Source organism: Colius striatus, chromosome 13 (assembly GCF_028858725.1).
Source record: "Colius striatus isolate bColStr4 chromosome 13, bColStr4.1.hap1, whole genome shotgun sequence".
Lineage (NCBI taxonomy): Eukaryota > Metazoa > Chordata > Aves > Coliiformes > Coliidae > Colius > Colius striatus.
Window position 1 is genome coordinate 13,901,407 of NC_084771.1, and position 14,006 is coordinate 13,915,412.

Below are 14,006 nucleotides of genomic sequence, written 5' to 3' on the forward strand. Positions count from 1 at the left end.
TCTAATGTTGACTGGAGAAAAAGTGCTCAAAAGGCTAAAAAGCTGCGTCTCCCTCCCCCTGGGGTGACATTTAACATGATTTGGGTAGAGAGTTGAGGAACACAGTCTCATATGTTTAGCATCCTTTTGCTTATTATCATTTTTAGGGATGTCAAAGGGGTGTTAACTTTAATATTAATGCCACAGTTAATGAAACAATGATCTCACTCCAGGCACTGTGGCCTTGCTGAAACTATTTGGAAGCTGTTTTTCTACTTAATCCCATAATTTATAGCCAAAACAGGACGGTCTTGCCTCTGCAAGGCTTCCTCCCTGGGCTGCTTCTCATGCTGATCTCTCAGGCCTCCACCCCCCAGGTCTGTAGCAGAGATGAGTGAGCCCTGCCACACTTAACCCTTTGTGTGTGATTCCCACACACGTGCCTGTGGTCAAGGAACTCTTGAGACCTCTGCGAGAGGGAAGCAGAGAGACCGCTAGCTCCTGGCTGTAGCAGGGTCCCTCAGGCTGAAGATGCCGATTGCCATTTGGAGGCCAGACAGGACTATGATGGACTCTGTGGAAGGAATGGTGAACATTGGCCCTTCCCAGTGGCTGTCAGGGAGGTTAGCTGCCTTTCCCATGGGCAATGTGGAGGCAGGATTAGCAGCTGGGTATCCCTGGCCCCCAGCCCTGAGAGTGTGCTGCTGCCCATCGCACAACCCGCAGCCAACACGTGGCCCTGGAGCTGCTGCAGCCTCTGTGTCCTCATGGGAGTGAGTCCTGGACCAGGGCTGGCTCTGCTCCCTGTGTGACTTGGGTGGAAATAGGTCAGGTGGAGCTGGGGTCTTCTAGGGAGCTTCGTGGACACCTGAGTAAAGATCCCTTCTCTCTAAGCTGTGTGCTGGGGAATGAGGCCAGACATACTGTTAGATCATAGAATCATGGAATTGGTGTGGATGGAAGGGATCTTTAAGATCAAGTCCAACCCCTCCCCTCACACTGCTGAGCCCACCACTAACCCATGGCCCTCAGCACCTCAGCTCCACAGCTTTGCAATATCTCCAGGGATGGGGACTCCCCCACCTCCACGTGCAGCCTGCTCTCTATGCTAGAATCCAACCTCTCCCATGAAGGCATCTTCTATTACTTCTGTGGGCTGTCAGCTGGGTCCCCAGCATACAACCCACATCCTTTCTGAGCCCTGCAGCCAGGCCACAGCGCCTTGCTGGTTCCTGGGCCCGCAGCCCTGCCAGCCTCCGTGGGGCTCTGATCCACCTTTTCACTTCAGCAATGGCACTGCAGAATCAATGTCAGGTCTGTAATTTAGCTCAGGACTGTTACAAGACACAATCTATCTCTAAAGCCAAGGCCAAATAGTACTAGCATGGGGTCAAGTTCCTGAGGCACACTCTGCCTTTGGGACTAATTTGGGTGCTGAGTAGCCGGGCAGGTATTTACATGTTGCCTACAGAGACCTAGAGGTCCCTGGATCCTATTCTTCTCCCTTGGATCACCTAAAATGGTAAGAATTTTCAAGGGGGATTAAGGTTGTGATGTCTGGGGAGGGGAGTGGACATCTGGTAGGAGTCCCGTCCATATTAATAGCCTCCGTTTAAATGTATGTTATCAAACGGGGCAGCTCTTGAGCGGCCAGAGACTGTGAGCTCTGTTACCTAAGGGGCTGCTGGGGACTCGGGGCTGCTGATCATGGCTTTCCACAGGCACACAGGTACAGTGGGCATACTGCTGGGTGTCGTGGGAGAAGCCCATGTGTGTGCAATGCCTGGGAAGTGGGGAGGAAGGTTTTGCTAACAGACTCCTGCATCAGCAAAACAACCCTTTGGAATGCAGTCTCCAGCCTGGATGCTCTGCAGCTGTAACTAATGATGGCAAAGGGGCTTGTGACTGGTGAGGGGACTAGTGCTGGGAGCGTGGCAGCAGTGGTGGCTTCATCTGTTCTGTGAAGTGCATTGGATGGTAAATGCCTTTGTGTCTGCTGCTGTGGGAAGGCTGGGGCTCAGCAGCTGTTTGGGTAAGACTAGGTGAAAGGACGGGATGGTGCCTCCTTGTAGCAAGCTTGCTATGGCAGTTTTGGGGGAAACCCATAGCAGAGGGGAGCATGCTGAAGCCCTGCCTGTAAACCCAGATGGTTTGCTCTGTCCTGGTGGGAAGTTTGTGGTTGCTTCCTCCTGCTGACCCTCACCAGTGATAGGGAAATGTTAACTTCTCTGTACCACTAACACTGACAGGAGTCTTGAAAGCATATTTTGCATGTCTCCCACGGCATGCAAATGTGTTGTGTCTTCCCATCCATGACTAGACTTCTCTAGCCCTGCAGTTACAGACAATTGAAAGCTCTTTGGGATTTTTACAAGCTTATCTGATTCTGAGAAGCTAACCACATTTGTCCATGTGTCCAGCATGTATTTATACCCTTACATCACAACATACAACAGCAGTGCCATTGCATCTCTCCATGAGACACAGCCCAAGGGATGGACATGCTGGGGAAGAGAGTGGCAAGTTTGGGATGCAGGTCCTGTGGGCATCACCCTAGGATCCACAGGACAGTGGTGCTCATGAGACTTGATTGGATGCACAGCACTTCTTCAGAACTGGGGAGGAAAGCCACAGCGTGCTGTTGGACTTCGTGCTCAGCCTCCCAGGACATGGCATAAGCATGAGGCTTCCTGCATGGCATGTAACTGCTTAGGATTTGCTTGTGTGACACAGATATACATTAGGCAAGGTGCCTTTCTGAGTAAAATCTTGCTTTTGTGGTATCACCTTTAAGCATCTCAAAGGCCTTTAAAAAGAGCAATCCATGCAATTAAAACATAAGATGTTTTTAACTTCAGCCCACGAGACTGACCGATGCTGTTGCATCCTTTTGTTATACACCCAGCTGTATCTTTCTTTTCCTTCTAATCTTCCCCAAGGAGGTGTTTTCTGGGGCAAGGATCCACAGATTTGATGATGTGCTGTAATATAAAATGATGAGGTGTGTTCTGAGCAGATGCTGTGCTCGGACTGTGGCCACCAGCAAGTCACAGCTCAGTGTCTGCTCCTGCACCTCTCAGGCAGCCCTGTGCTCTGAGTCAGCTGCAGTGGGGTTCCAAAAACCTTTCACAGCAGGAGAAAGGCTCATGTTTGGCTTTTGGGGCACCTGGGCATGAGAAGGGTGTCCAGCTGCTTGAGGCAGAGGCAGATCTGTGCACAGCTGGGAAGCTAACTGAGGAGCCTCAAAGCTTAAGGCAGCCACAGAGTGAGTTAGCTACTGAGCAGGACCCTTGCTTTAGCTGGCTTGCTTAGTTTTGGAAGGTTTGGACTTAGGCAGGGTTTGAGTGCTCAGCTGTACTGTAGGCAGTGGTGCTGTGTGTGCTGAGAGCCCTGTTAGCCTTAGCTGAGCTCTGCAGTAAGCACAAAAGCGAGCCTGGGGGAAGCATCTGCAGGGCTGGAGCAGTGTGGTTTTTCATAGCAGGTCCTTACTTCCCTGGGGGACTGTGAAGATTTAATCATGATTGGGATGTGCTCAGACATGGTGGCAATAGGACCATGGGGAATGCTTTTGGCAACTGCCTGAGGAACTCGGAGCTCTTCTTGTTCTAAATAAAGAAGCTTCCATTTTATCAACAGGCTAATTTTTGGATTCTAGAGTGCAAGACTCGCACGTGCCCCAGCCTGGCAAAGGGAGAGCACAGCTCTGCTCGTTCCTGCCAGCTCTCCCACGCAAAGCTGACCTGCAAGGGATTGCTTTCTTCCCTTTGGCTTGGTGAATGTTTGCCCAGGGCAGCGTGCCACTGACCTTGAGGTGCAGCCCAGAGTGTCGGGACTCTTCTTTTAAGAGTATTCCTCGGTATTTATAGCAAACCACGCGGCATTGCTCAGAGGGGTGCTGGGAATAGTACCTCAGGTGACAGGGGAGGGGATGCCACATTCAGAATGCCTGGCAGCATGGGGGCTGTGTCTGCTCCATCTGCTGAGAAAAATACAGCTGAGGGAGAGTCCAAAAGCAATTGCTCTTTTCCTTCCATGTTGCCGTGGAGTGTGCAGCTGTGCATGGGGCAGAGGGTTAACATCTTCAGCCTCATCCACTTTTATAAGTGGCAGAATAAACTGTAACATTTAATTACTGTTTCCCTGCTTGTTTTTAGAGACCACACTTCAAGTTCTTCCTTGGTGGTTTATCACATTTCAGCATATTCCCCAGAGACATTAACTCATATCCTGTGCTAAGTGGTTTGCTTATCAGCTATGTTCAGCATCCTTTGCCGAGCGCTTCAGTTTCATTTGTTGTGCACACCACTGCGAGGCTGCCTTGCCTGCATTTCTCTCCACTGAGCTGAGAGGAACCAGCCCAGGGGTGATGGGATACAGGACTCAATGAGAGAGGCATGGGGTTGTTAATGCTTTTTCTAGGGTGATACTTCTCAGGTCTGTACTCTTTGCATCCCAAAGCCACATGGGGCTGCTCCCCAGTGTGGACTTAAGGGGCGTGGAAGCTGCCTGGCCCAAACATTTGAGATCTTTCAAAGCTGGGAGGCGTGATTATCCAAGGGCTGATGAGGTGGCTAACTGGCACCTCTGGCCAGGTAAATGCTAGGGTTGAATTCCAGTGTGTCTTTGTGCCAAATACCCTGATACTCGAGAAGGCCACTGGTCTGGCCAGCTGCCCTCAAGCTGTAGCCAAATCCATCAGGGAGCTACATTTAGACAGAACCCTGCCAGGGCTGGTGGGAGAGGGACACCTTGCTGAAAGGGGAGTTAGTTTCTTGAAGTATTGCTGGATTTTTCTTGGGCACTTATTTTTATTGAGGATCCTCTAGGCTATTTAAGGATGGGCATGTACTGCACTTACTGCTCTCCCCAGCAGCCTGTGCTCTCCCTTCTCACCTGCTTCTCCCCAGCAGAATATCCTCTGGGCATGGATGTCAGCCTGGGCTGGAGAATAGTTCCAGTTTGCCCATACTTTTCCTGTTTTCTGAATCCCCTTTTGTAGCTCCAGAGCCAAGCTGAAATGGGGTGTATATCAGTGTGTGGCCTCAGGGTACCTGATTCTTCTGGGCTCACACAGGAGGTTACACTTGGCCAGGCTGTCAGCTCAGACACCCTGTAGTCTAGTGGGAAGGTACAGCCAAATAAACTGTTTGAATCACTTCCAGGCTAAGCCACCTGTATGTTCTACTGTCTCTCTGTGTGAAATGAAGCACAAAGGTACAGCCCTTATGGCTTTAGTGGTTAGTTTGGTGAGTGCTTACCCTGAGCACAGAGTTCTGTGTTGCTGTAGCATAGTTGTAGCAGTGATGTGAATCCCTACTGTGTGCTCAACGGCTGTTGCACAGCAGCCTGCACTCAAATGAAGGCCTGGAGGAACTGCAAGGAGTCATGGTTTTCCCATGTACTCAGTGTGTCCTTAGTTTCATGACTTGCTTGTTTTCCAGACAGTGAAGACAAGCCAGGGTTAATGTATGTGGAAGCTCTGGAAAGTGAAGCTGTGCTCATGTGTTGTAGCTGGAGGGTCAGCGGGTTGTTAAGGTGACAACCATCTCCAAACCCATGATCTGCTGACAACCAGGCCTTAGAAGAGTGAGTTGGTTTTTTACAGAGTGAAACAATTACCTGTTCTATCTACCCTCTGGTGAAGGGACAGGATCACTTAGGGGAGCAGCAGTAAGATATTAGAGGCTTCTTCCCCAGGACAGCCATTTGCTCCACCCTGGGAAAATGGTCTGCTGGTCCCAGCACAGCTGCTACTGCTGCCAGACCCTGCTCTGCCACAGACTGATGGCTTTTGGGGCTCTTGGGAGGATTGGAGGAGATGGGCTAGCTGACCTGGGCTCTCAGCATGCCATGATCACCCAGCATGTTTGTTGGGACAACATGGTCAGTGTTTGCATCCTCATTGCAGGCAAGGGGACAGAGGTGCCCTTCTGTGGTCTAGATCAGGGCAGGGATGACACTGAGTGCAGAAAGCTCCTGCAAGAGCTGGAAGAAAAATCATGCCTCATGCTACACATGATGGGGCCCTTTGGCCCATGAGATGGCACGAGGCAGGCAGAAGCTGGCCTGTCTGCACAGCCCAGCTCCTGGGGCTGTCAGGCACAGTGTTAATATGTCTGTGGAGCTCCAAAGCTGCTGTGATAAATGTGTGTCTCCCATTAGCACATGACACGTTACATGGGAGCACAGGATTATGTTACTCTGTGAGCCATATGTTCATGATGATGTGATCTGCTTGAAAGCAATCCTAAACCCGAGATCAGGAACGATTCAATGCCACTTGCCCTGGACTGTGCAATTGCATTTCTTCTAAATAAAACCCACTTGATACAGCTCTGTAGAGCTGGCCATGGCTCACATAGTTTCCACATTTCCCAGCTGTTTATTTGTTGCATTTACTTGAACCGGTACAAACACAACCCTTGGCGTGGTTGTCAGCAGGACATGGCCGGCTCCTGACCTTGGCAAGCCGCTGTTTCCAGACCTCAGTCCCCATGGAGTGCAATTCCTGCCAGACTGGCCTCCAGGCTGCTTCCCTAAGTTTTAGGGGAAGGGTGTGAACCCAAACCCCACCTCTGCTGCCCTTCCCTGTGCGACACTCCTCTTCAGGAACATCTGTCTTGCTCTCTGGAAGAGAAGTGCTCCAACTGTTCTGGCCTGACGTTACCAAAAGGATGACAAAGGGGAGACACTGAGATGACTCTTGGATTTTAAAATCTGCAAAGTAACAGTGTGAGCCCAAATCTTCTGCTCTAGCCTCTCTCACTGCCTGTCCAGCAGCTTCCTAAGCTCAGAGATGAGGCAGAGGAGCTGTGAAACAGCAGCAAACTGTTCCTTTGCAGGCAGGCACCTCACGGGGCTTTGCATGTGGCTGTGTCAGGGTGTGCTGCCAGCAGCATGTTACCCAAAATGAAAAAAACAAGGGAGGGCTGGCAAAGAGGGTGGTAAAGGCTTCTTGTTGTGGTGTCTGGGCAGTGCCAGGAGCTATTGGCTCTGAGGTGTGCTCACTCTGGTGCCCCAAAGGCCACAGGAACCATCCCTTGTCCCTGGGGGCTCCCATGCCAGCACAGGGGTTTCTCATGCTGGTAGGTCAGGCCACACAGTTGATGGTACATCTAGAATTACAGGAGTGGGCAAATGCCCAAGAGGTGTAAACAGATCCTCGTGCCATAACAACATGGCAGTCCTGCAGGCACAGCATCCTGTGTCCATGGGGAGCCCCACGGCCTCCTGCTGACCTTCCCTTGCCTTGAGGGCATGGCTGGGAATGAGGTACCCTCTCTCCACCCCAAAAATCCCAGGCCCTGCTTCTCTTTGTAACCATGCTGTGGTGGGGCTTGGAGCACATGGTGCTGCTGAGCTCCATCCAGAAGCAAAAGCAGCCCCTAAAGCTGGGGGAGTTCAGTGGGGTGGTGTGAGGTGGGGCCAGGCCTTGGAGGTGTTAATGACCTCCTCCACCTCACAGCAGGACACAGCAGCAATGTCAATTGCCTGACCACATCCTTCTCCCTTTCCTGCTCTGTGCTGGTGCTGCAGCTCCATCAGGAAAAGGATAATTACATTTCCTCTTGGCAGCCCCAATGCCAGGCTGCTGCTGCATCTCCTGTCTTGCTGATGGTGCAAATACGAGGCTGTGTCCTGGGTTGTTGGCTGTGCAGGGAAGTAGGGCTCTGCAGTGCTGGGGGCTGTGGGGGCATGAGCAGAAGGCGCAGAGCTGCATCTGTGTTTTTGGGCTCGTGGAACCCCATCAGAGGTTTTGCAGTCCTCTTACAGGGGTGTTGCTGGCTTCCTCTGTGGAAGGGTGTAGGGAAATGGAGAAAGCCCTGAGCAGAAGTGGTCTGGGAGGTTTGAGGCTGGGTGTGCAGGCTGGGGCAGGTGTCTGGGGTTAGAAAGTGTGAGCATGAACCTCTGGCCAACATGGAAAATCTGCTGGTCAAGAGCTCCAGCACCTGCTGATGTGCTGTCTCCCTGGTAATGGTGCGGCATGGTGCACTGGCAGAACCCTGCTGCCATGAAGTATCTTTACATGTAGGGAGATCTTTTCTTGTTGTTTCACCCCCCTCTCCTTTTGGCTTTCTATTTGAAAGCCTGTTGAAAAGAGGCAGCTGGAAGCTGCACAACTATCCAGCACAAAAGGCCTCAGAGGGCTGCAGCTGGCTGTGGGCTTAGGCTGGGAACATGGAAACTATTCTGCTCTGCTGGTGGCTGGTGGTGATTTCTGTGCACAGATTCCGTGTGGCCTCAGCTGAGGCCTGCAGTGGGCCCGGCTGTAAGGAGCTGTGTGGCTCTCAGTGAGTGATTAGGTCTCATTGTGAGTGATTAGGTCTCTCTCCTCACCAGCAACTGTGCTCTGAGTGGGGGACCTGCAGCGCTGCCTCCCTGTGCTTGGCCTGAGCCCACCCAGCCTCTCCGAAGGCAGAAATCTAGCTTTCCCATCTTGGATGGCTATTAAGGCAACTGAAAATATTTGTGTTGCTAATACATTGCTGTGAGAAGCTGCTAGAAGCTTCCCCTCTATCCGACAGGGCTGATGCAAGCTGGCTTCAAGATGGACCCACCGCAAGCCAAGGCTGAGCCCATCAGCAAGGGTGGTAGTGCTGAGTTCCAGAGCCCACTTGGCCTTACATGTAGCTCCTTTTCATGGTTGTTTTTCTCTCTGCATCCTAGACAGCAATTTGTATCCTAGGAGGGAATAGCCAAGCTGCCTTCTTTAGCAGGTGTATGGGTTTGTGGTTGCTGTGACCAAAAGCCAGGTTGTGTACTGTACCCAGCCTCCCCGAGTGTGAGGGCTTGTTAGCCTAACCTAGACCCTAAAGGCAAAGCTGGAGGCACCTGGAAAATGCCAGCAGTTGGTAAATGCCACTGGTAAAGAGCTGTTGTGGTTTTTTTGAACCACTGAACTGCCTGATAGAAAAATTGCCCTGACAGTGCTGGCACCAAACCTGCTTCCTCCACTGAGCCCTCGAGAAGCGTGACACCAGCACCTGCTCATTGCTCAGCCATCTTCCTGATGCTTCTTCTTCCCAAGAAGCTGGAGCAGTTCCCAGGGCTGCAGTGCTGTAACTTGCATCTCTTTGCTCTGGCAGGGCCTGGCAGTTACACCGTGGGCACCATGTCGGAGCGCTTCGACTGCCACTACTGCCGCGACCCGCTGCAGGGGAAGAAGTACGTGCAGAAGGAGGGGCGGCACTGCTGCGTCAAGTGCTTCGACAAGTTCTGCGCCAACACCTGCATCGAGTGCAAGAAACCCATCGGGGCTGACTCCAAGGTGAGTGCTCAGCAGGTGACGAGGAGACGGGCAGATGCTGATAACCCTCCCATTTGCTTCCCTGGCTTGGGTCTGTCTGTGAGCTTCTGTGTGAAAACAAGTGAGTGCTTTGGCTGACGGGCCATGCACTCCCCAGGCAACGAGCTGGTGGACATTGCAGCAGGGCTGCTGGCCATGGGCTGCTTTTGCACAGGGCCAATTGTAGGGTCTAGATTCAGCCATGTGAACTGCTGCAAATACTCAATTGTCCTGAAAGGAGCACTGCAGGTATTCCAGCCTGAATGGGATGCAGAGAACTCACCTTCTGGGCAAAGCACTCAGGATGCTGGGGGCTGATTTCTGTCTGTTTGTCCAATGTTTATTGCTTCATATTTATGGCAATAACATACATCTAAACTAGAGGGAAGTTGACAAACTGAGAAGCCCACGCTTACAGAACTTCAAATCTCAAAGGTGGTGGTTTGAAGCATCGTTTGCTAATCCAGAAGCCCAAGGTGAATGTGGTTCTCAGTGACTTTGGTTAAATGTCTTTCCTTTAACTGCTCGCAGATGAGCTGCACGTCCAGCCACTGAATGCAGACAGGCTTAGGAATAACCAACTGTCCTTTACTGCCATGGCTGAGGAGCCATGAGCTTGGTTTTAGGGCTTGGCCAGAGGGAAGGGCCTTTTGTTCACTCCCTTTCTGTTCATTGCAGGAGATGCATTTCAAGAACCGTTACTGGCACGACAACTGCTTCCGCTGCTTCAAGTGCTACACGTCCTTGGTCAATGAGCCCTTCATGCTAAGGGAGAACAACAAGGTCTGGTGTAGCAACTGCACTGCCACTGCGGATGCCCCCAGGTGTAAGGGCTGCTTCAAGCCAATCATTGCAGGTACTACTGCCAAATTCTGCTCCAGGGCAAAACCCATCGTGGGTTATCGAGCTGTGGAGGCTGCAGATGGGGGTAGGGGCAGCATCATGGAAGGCTGAGGCACCACAAAATGGTGCAAGTTTTGACTATTGCTCTCACCTTCTTACTCCAGTGTTGAAAGGCTGCTTATATTTCACTCTAGGAGGTAGCCTTAAACCATTTCTACCAAAAACTTTGCTTTGTAAATCCTCTTCTCACAAAGGCTCAGGCACTTGTCTGGCTGAAGCCAGATACAGAAATTAACAGCTCATCTCTTGCCCACGTTACAATTGAATCCTGGGCATAGGGACAGGTCTTGCCTGCAGCTGTGTTACACAGCACAGGGTGGGGAGCTTGTCACAAGCCTGAAAGCTCACGTCACAAATTCTTTCTGGCTGTTGCAGGAGACCAAAATGTTGAGTACAAGAAGATGGTCTGGCATAAGGACTGTTTCACCTGCAGCCAGTGCAAGCAAGTGATTGGATCTGGGAGCTTCTTCCCCAAGGGTGATGACTTCTACTGCGTCTCCTGCCATGAGAACAAGTTTGCCAAGACTTGTGCTAAATGCAAGAATGTAAGTCCTTCAGCTTTGCAAAGGCAGCTGCAGAACTACCCCTCATGGGTCTTCTGGAAGCCAGGAGAATGAACCTGATCACACTGCCTGTACCAATCCTTGTGTTCTTTCCTCAAGATATGGGTGCAGGCAGTGGGTGACATAACTGTGTGAAAGCCAATGGTTCTTGCACACTGCAGCATCTGAGCAGGGGCTGGAGGGGGAGCTGAGGGCAACTGCAGAAACCAAGCAGGCACTGGCTTTGCGTGGGCTGGTTTCAGCTCTCCAGCAGGTATTGGGTGTTCAAGAAGTAAACCAGTAGTTTATAAGATAGCTGGTTTGCAACTTTTGCCAGCTGAGTGTAGAACTGCAGAGTCACTGCAAGTAAAAAACCCCTATGACAAAAGCTCCAGGTGTGTGATATTTGAAGCTGGAGGAACTCCAGTGTGCTGCATTATTTAATGTCAGTGAAAAATCCCAGGAGCTTTTCTCCATGACCAAACCCTCTTACCCTACACCTGCATCACCCCTCTTCCTCCCTATCAATTCTGAAGCACATCTCTTACTCTTTCCCTCCCAGCCCATCACTTCTGGAGGCCTCACTTACCAGGAACAGCCTTGGCATTCCGAGTGTTTCATTTGCTCCAACTGCAACAAGCCACTGGGTGGGAAGCGCTTCACAGCTGTGGAGGATCAGTTTTACTGTGTTGAATGCTACAAGGAGTGTGTTGCCAAGAAGTGTGCTGGCTGCAAGAACCCCATTACAGGTATGTTGGATTCAATGCAGCTGGAGGGCAGAGGGTGCTGAGGGTTAGAACAGTGAACCCCAACTAACAACAGAAGCAGGTCTGCTATCCCAAACCCAATCCCAGCAATTTACACATGATCTAACTATGAGCCACGTGCTCTTGCTGGACGGAGGCTGAGTTTGTAACTGAGCTCTTCCCCCTTTGCATGCCACAAATTTACCTCTTTCAAAACTTTTCCAACTAAAACTGTTCCTGTCTGTATCTTAGACTGGGAATCTTAAGTCTAAAAAGAGCAGTGATGTGCTGACCCAAAGTGACATTTGACTTGCTTCTGCTGTATTTACACATAACAGTTACTGCATTACAAAGCTCAGCCCCAAAATGTGTGCATTATCCTGCCAGGCCCCTGAGACTTGCATTCCAGACAGCATTTTAGAGAGCACAGCTGTGAGCCCACAACAACCAGGTTGGGTACTTAGCCTGATTTGTCCTTGCTTTACATCTTGATCTTTCCCTCAGCTTGACTGTTTCCCAGAGAAAGGGTCCAAGTGAAAAAGCTATTGCAGAGACAAACCACACAGGCCTTACGCCGAGCTGCCTGTTTCTCTAAGAGCAGCAAACAGCAGAGTGGTTCAGTTGCCATTTTGGCTAGTATTTTAGGCATGCAAATATGGTCTTCAAGCCCAGGGAAGCAGAGGAGGCAGCAAGATGGGGATCAGCTGTTTGGTGGGCTAACCCAGCCAAGGGAAAAGCTACTATCGCCGTCCTATAATTGTGTTCTCTCCTAGCAGGATTTGGAAGAGGAACCAGTGTGGTTAACTACGAAGATGAGTCCTGGCACGACTATTGTTTCAAATGCACAAAGTGTGCCCGTGGTCTGGCCAACAAGCGCTTTGTTTGCCATAATGGAAAAATTTACTGTGCTGAGTGTCCCAAACGACTGTAAGGAGCAGACAGCAACTGCTGTCAAATGGATTTTAGAGCCCTGCTTTCCAAAACAGTCCTGGTAAAGGAGCAGGTTTTTGCATGATAACTTTTTCCATTTTAGCATAAAAACTAAAGTAGCTTCAATAATACTGGGTTTGACTTTTGAAGCTCCTGCAGTCCAGCAGCATGTGGCACTGCAAGAATCTAACAACTTTGTTTCCAAGTAACTCAATGTAAAGGCTCGAAATGCCCTTAGATTTAGCATTAGATCCACGTACTACCACGTACTACATAATCAGTGTGTGGCTTACATTCAAACAAAGCTAGTTTTAAACTTGTCTGGTATAGGGTTAAGCTTGGCACCTAAAGGAAGGGGGTTTGACAAGGCAAGCGCCTCGGAAGCAGAGACGCAAAGATGGCACCCGAGATCAGAGATCCATTACTATGCTTTGAAAAGCGCAGGTGGAGGACAGACATCAATCACATCACTAATAGCAGCTCAAAACCAAATACCTTGGCTTACCCCACCCCACCAAACTGCAGCACATGTATGGAATGGCTTCATCTTAAATATAACAACCTCTCAGCAGTACAATGTAGCTTTAGTTAAGTTTCCATAAACTTTAGTCTTGATTTCCGCATGGTTTGCCCAAAAGTTTTGCTCATCAGCTTTTTTTACATCATTGTTTAACCAAGGCTGTCTATATACAATTATTAATCCATTAACAAGAAGTAAAGCTTTCAACTACAATGAAATGCACATGCATTTAGAAGTGCCTTAAAAATGGCTCAGACAATGACAGCTCTCCTATCCTGTCAGTGTATGTTTTATGAATTAATAAAAAGGAGACTAGTGCCTGCTTTTGGAGTCTTACAGTCTGCACAATTTGTTTTTTCATTTTGCCATCTCACACAATTGACACCTCTTAGAGCTGAGCTACTGAAATCAAATCTCTTACACTAAAGTAAAGAGTCAGCTGTTCTGCCATAGTGCTCTTAAAAAGAGCTGAGGACCAAGGCAACAATTTCCATAAACTAATTTTTAAAAAATATATAACTGACAGTGGACCATCTGCTAGGAACAGCCTGTGTGAAAAAGCCCTCTGGAGAACATATGCACAGCCCCTGTCCCTACACAGATCTACCATCCTGCAGCAGCCTGAAGGCTGGTTCAAGGATTTCTTTTCCATGATGGTGAAATATAGTTATCAGCTGGATGCCGCATCAGTCATTCCCTTTTGTTCACAAGTACCTACTAGAAGCAAAAAACCCTTGCCAGAAAAACAAAAGGCAGCACTTTGCCGTGTTCTTGATGGTCGCTGCTCCACTGTGACCATGGAGCACTGCTGGACCCACTATTTGAACATGCTGTTATAAGTAAAAGGCAAAGGCTGACAGTGAAAGGCAAGTAAAAGAACTCAGCAGTGATCAATATGACAGCAGCACATAATGATTCTATATACCCACAGAGCAAGAGCTGCAGGTGTTAGTCCCAGCACCTTCCCCAGGCCACCAGTGAGGTGTGTTGTGGGCCTCAGCCGTGCGGAGCACCTGCCAGCAGCTCATGGCAGGTCAGCGCAGCAACAGGCTGCAGCCTCCTCCCAAGGGCACTTTTAGCATTCCAGAAGTGAAGCCATG

General features: G+C 50.1%; 1 protein-coding gene across 3 annotated transcripts in view; it reads left to right on the forward strand.

Moving 5' to 3' along the window:
- Positions 1 to 13,229, forward strand: part of FHL1 (four and a half LIM domains 1) — a 33,707-nt gene extending 20,478 nt beyond the window's left edge. For 2 of the 3 annotated variants that reach the window (XM_062007035.1, XM_062007033.1), the window contains exons 2-6: positions 9,066 to 9,247; positions 9,944 to 10,121; positions 10,544 to 10,713; positions 11,273 to 11,459; positions 12,230 to 13,229. In XM_062007035.1, coding sequence (XP_061863019.1) covers positions 9,092 to 9,247; positions 9,944 to 10,121; positions 10,544 to 10,713; positions 11,273 to 11,459; positions 12,230 to 12,387 — 849 coding nt within the window. In that variant the 5' untranslated portion in view covers positions 9,066 to 9,091 and the 3' untranslated portion in view covers positions 12,388 to 13,229. The remainder of the gene's footprint in view (positions 1 to 9,065; positions 9,248 to 9,943; positions 10,122 to 10,543; positions 10,714 to 11,272; positions 11,460 to 12,229) is intronic. The other variant, XM_062007034.1, reaches the window with a different exon arrangement.
- The last annotated feature ends 777 nt before the right edge of the window (positions 13,230 to 14,006 follow it).